This window comes from Herpailurus yagouaroundi, unplaced genomic scaffold (assembly GCF_014898765.1).
Source record: "Herpailurus yagouaroundi ecotype Mexico unplaced genomic scaffold, PumYag 67513, whole genome shotgun sequence".
In the NCBI taxonomy this organism is placed as follows: domain Eukaryota; kingdom Metazoa; phylum Chordata; class Mammalia; order Carnivora; family Felidae; genus Herpailurus; species Herpailurus yagouaroundi.
Genome location: NW_024420320.1, coordinates 1 through 3182, shown reverse-complemented (window position 1 = coordinate 3182; position 3182 = coordinate 1). Strand labels below are relative to the sequence as shown.

Below are 3182 nucleotides of genomic sequence, written 5' to 3'. Positions count from 1 at the left end.
AAAAACTAAAAAATAAACTTATGAAGAAATTTTTATTTGTCAGGCTTTCCCATCTTTTTGATACAAATGAAGAAAGGAGAAAGGCAGGAACTAAGCAAAAAAGGTGAACTATATTATTTAAGCCTATCATACGACAATTTAAAAGTTGTTTAACATTTACTTTTGAGATACAGTGAGAGAGAGAAAGCATGCACACGATCAGGGTAGGGGCAGAGAAAGAGGGGGACACAGAATCCAAGGCAGGCTGCATGCTCTGAGTTATCAGCACAGACATGACCTGAGGCGAGGTGAAGTCAGACGCTTAACTGACTAAGCCACCCAGGTGTCCCTGATAATTTCTGATCTAAGTAAAGCAAAATCAAAGTGTATATAAATATGGTATATAGAAATTACATACACAAATACAAAATACGTAATTCTTACTGTGTGTCAAGGCATAGGTAGGTTCTAACTCTGTCTACTTCTCCTTCTAGGAGCTTCTTGATGTGGTAAAGACACCCAGGAATCTGAAAATAAAATTTTTACCTTCCTATTTTAAGAATCGTGGGACTTAAAGAACGGAAGTTACAAAGTTTTTGTAGCAAGCAAACAAAAACATTCGTCTTTTAAATCAATTTAGTTCCATAACCTTGAAAGACACAGCTATCATATCCTTGAAAGGCACAGCTATATGGTCAGTTTGTTTCTATCAAGTCAGAATGTCAGGAATTATTAAACTGGTTACAGCTTGTAACTGGAATCCATGGTTTGAAAATTTAATATAACCAAACAAAAATATAAAATACATAAAGCCAAGGGCTGTTATAAATGAAGAGAAACACTGAAAATTCAACAAAAGCTGATGACTTGGCTACATACAGATCGATGATGTACAGTACATACAGAACGTACATGATATATAAAAGAACATATATTATATCCAAGATAATGGATAGAGTACTCAGACAGAAACCAGCAAGTTAACGTAATACTTTAACAACACTAAACACGAAAAAGTATTTATAGAACACTCCACTCAACAACAGAATACACTTCTGCTCAAAGTGCACACAGAATATTCTGCAAGACAGACTCCATCAAGTCACAAAACAAGCAAATAAATTTTAAATGAATGAAATTATAAAAAACTGTGCTCATTCATCAAAATGGAGTGAAACATGGGAAAATAAGAAAATTTGAGAAAGTCACAAATATGTGGAAATCATACAACACATTTCTCAATAATCAAGGTGTCAATGAAGAAATCAAAGAGAAACTACAAAGTACCTTAAAGTAGGTGAAAATGAGGCTAGAACATACCTAAATTTAATATGGCACCTAACACATTACTTATAAGAAAATTTATGGTTATAAATAATTACATCAGAAAAACAAACACCTCAAAACAAAATAAATTAAAAAAAAAAACCCTACTTTCTACCTAAAGACACTGGAAAAATATCAAAGTAAACCTAAAGTAAATGAAGAAACAATATTTAGCATAGAATTTAATGAGAGAGAAATGAGAAAAAAACAATAGAAAAAAATTAACCATACCAAAAGTTGCTTATTTGAAAAGATCCAGAAAGTAGACAAATCTTTAGCATAACTGACCAAAAAAAAAAAAAAAAAAGAAAAAAAAGAAAAAAAAAGAAAAGAAAAAAAATTGTCAGGAAGAAAGGGTTGTCAAAATTTATAGGAATTATAAAGAAACATGGTCTTTACATTTTAATAATCTTTTCTATGGATATTGAAAGAATTTATAATTATCATCTTGATTTCAAATACCTCTTTATTTTGCACTAGCTTCCTTCCCTCTGCTGCATAGAACCTGCTTGTTTCTTCTAAGAATTTACTCTCAAAAGATTCTTGGTAAATCTAATAATGGAATATGTTAAAAAAAAAACTTAGTTAAATGTTATCTTTAAGATATCACATTAGAAGTCAGTTTCAATTTAATGAAAGTTAAGAAATTACTTACCCGCAAATCGGAAAGCATAGTTACAAGCCTTTGAATCAGACATTGATCAACCATTTCGCCATTTCTTTCTTTCTCAATCAACACAAGAATTCCATCTATGGTCCTGCTACGAACATTCTGATCACAAATTATGTATGATTTAAATAATTCAAGGCCCATATCCCTAAAACAAACAAAAAATCTGCCTAAATTTTGGCTTATATTTTTCCCATCAGTTACACTTCTGCGTATATAATGCATTTCCCACAGTCAAAACAAGATATAACTCGATGTTAAATTCACTGTATCTACAGTTGGATAGATATTTGTTTTGTTTTTTGATGGCCTGAAATCAATAAATAAGATTTCAGTGTAAATAAGGCACAGTGGATGACATGTATAATTCAGCAATTTCTTAAAAATTAAGCAAAATTTAGGACGCTAAAGCTTCTAAACTTACCTTAGATTTGTAGCCTTCATAATAAGCACAATGGTATTAATAATTTCGACATTAATATCAACTTAGTGACCTGCTAGTTTTTTATAACGAAGTATTTCAAACGTGATTCCGTATCCTAGATTAGATTCTAGAACTTCTATGTTTCCTATAAGACAGGTTTTTAAATTGAGGTAAATTATAAATTAACACTTAAAACTGTGTTACCATGTACTCAAATATCATTTTTAAAAAGTCAAAGTTTTATGATACAAAGCAATACACATTTTGAAAATGATTTTTCTCTTATTGTGTTTTCTCTCAGAAGATAAAGGAAGTGACTATAAATCACATGTAACAGTTTTTTAAGTAATTATTTGTATCTTACCAAATTGAAGACATCATCAAATATTGAAAAGCATAAGTTCTATCTAGGAACAGAAAAATGTTCCTAATCATGCTCTGTTAGAAATAAAAAAATAAAGGTAAAACATTACGTCTCAAAGATTTTTGGTTAAATTATCATTCCATCAAACAAAAACTTAACTCTTAAGGAAAGCACGTAATTTGTAACAGTCTTCTCAATCAAACATGGGCAATAATGTATTTATTTCTCTTGTAAAGATACCCTTTCAAATTTTTCACTCTTTTCTACACTGCTAGTTCTTAAATAATAAAGGGTAATAGAAATATATAAAGAAAATGTATTCATGGGTTATTTTATGTAAAAACTGCTGATATATGAACATTACTGGTAAGTATAGTTTGCTCAAGAAATCTTTGAAATCCAAACGCCTACATATATAT

General features: G+C 30.0%; 1 protein-coding gene across 2 annotated transcripts; it reads right to left on the bottom strand.

Moving 5' to 3' along the window:
• Nucleotides 1–349: 349 nt before the first annotated feature.
• Nucleotides 350–2988, bottom strand: LOC121025146 (cullin-4B-like). Of its 2 annotated transcripts, XM_040467577.1 has the most exons (4): nt 2764–2988; nt 1961–2123; nt 1768–1857; nt 362–506 (listed from the first exon to the last, which is right to left on the bottom strand). In XM_040467577.1, exons 1-4 carry the CDS (start codon nt 2832–2834, stop codon nt 420–422), a joined length of 411 nt encoding a protein of 136 aa, XP_040323511.1. In that variant the 5' UTR covers nt 2835–2988; the 3' UTR covers nt 362–419. The 2 variants fall into 2 exon arrangements, with proteins under 2 accessions (XP_040323510.1, XP_040323511.1); XM_040467576.1 differs by lacking the exon at nt 2764–2988 and having other exon boundaries at nt 350–506; nt 1961–2553.
• Nucleotides 2989–3182: the final 194 nt, after the last annotated feature.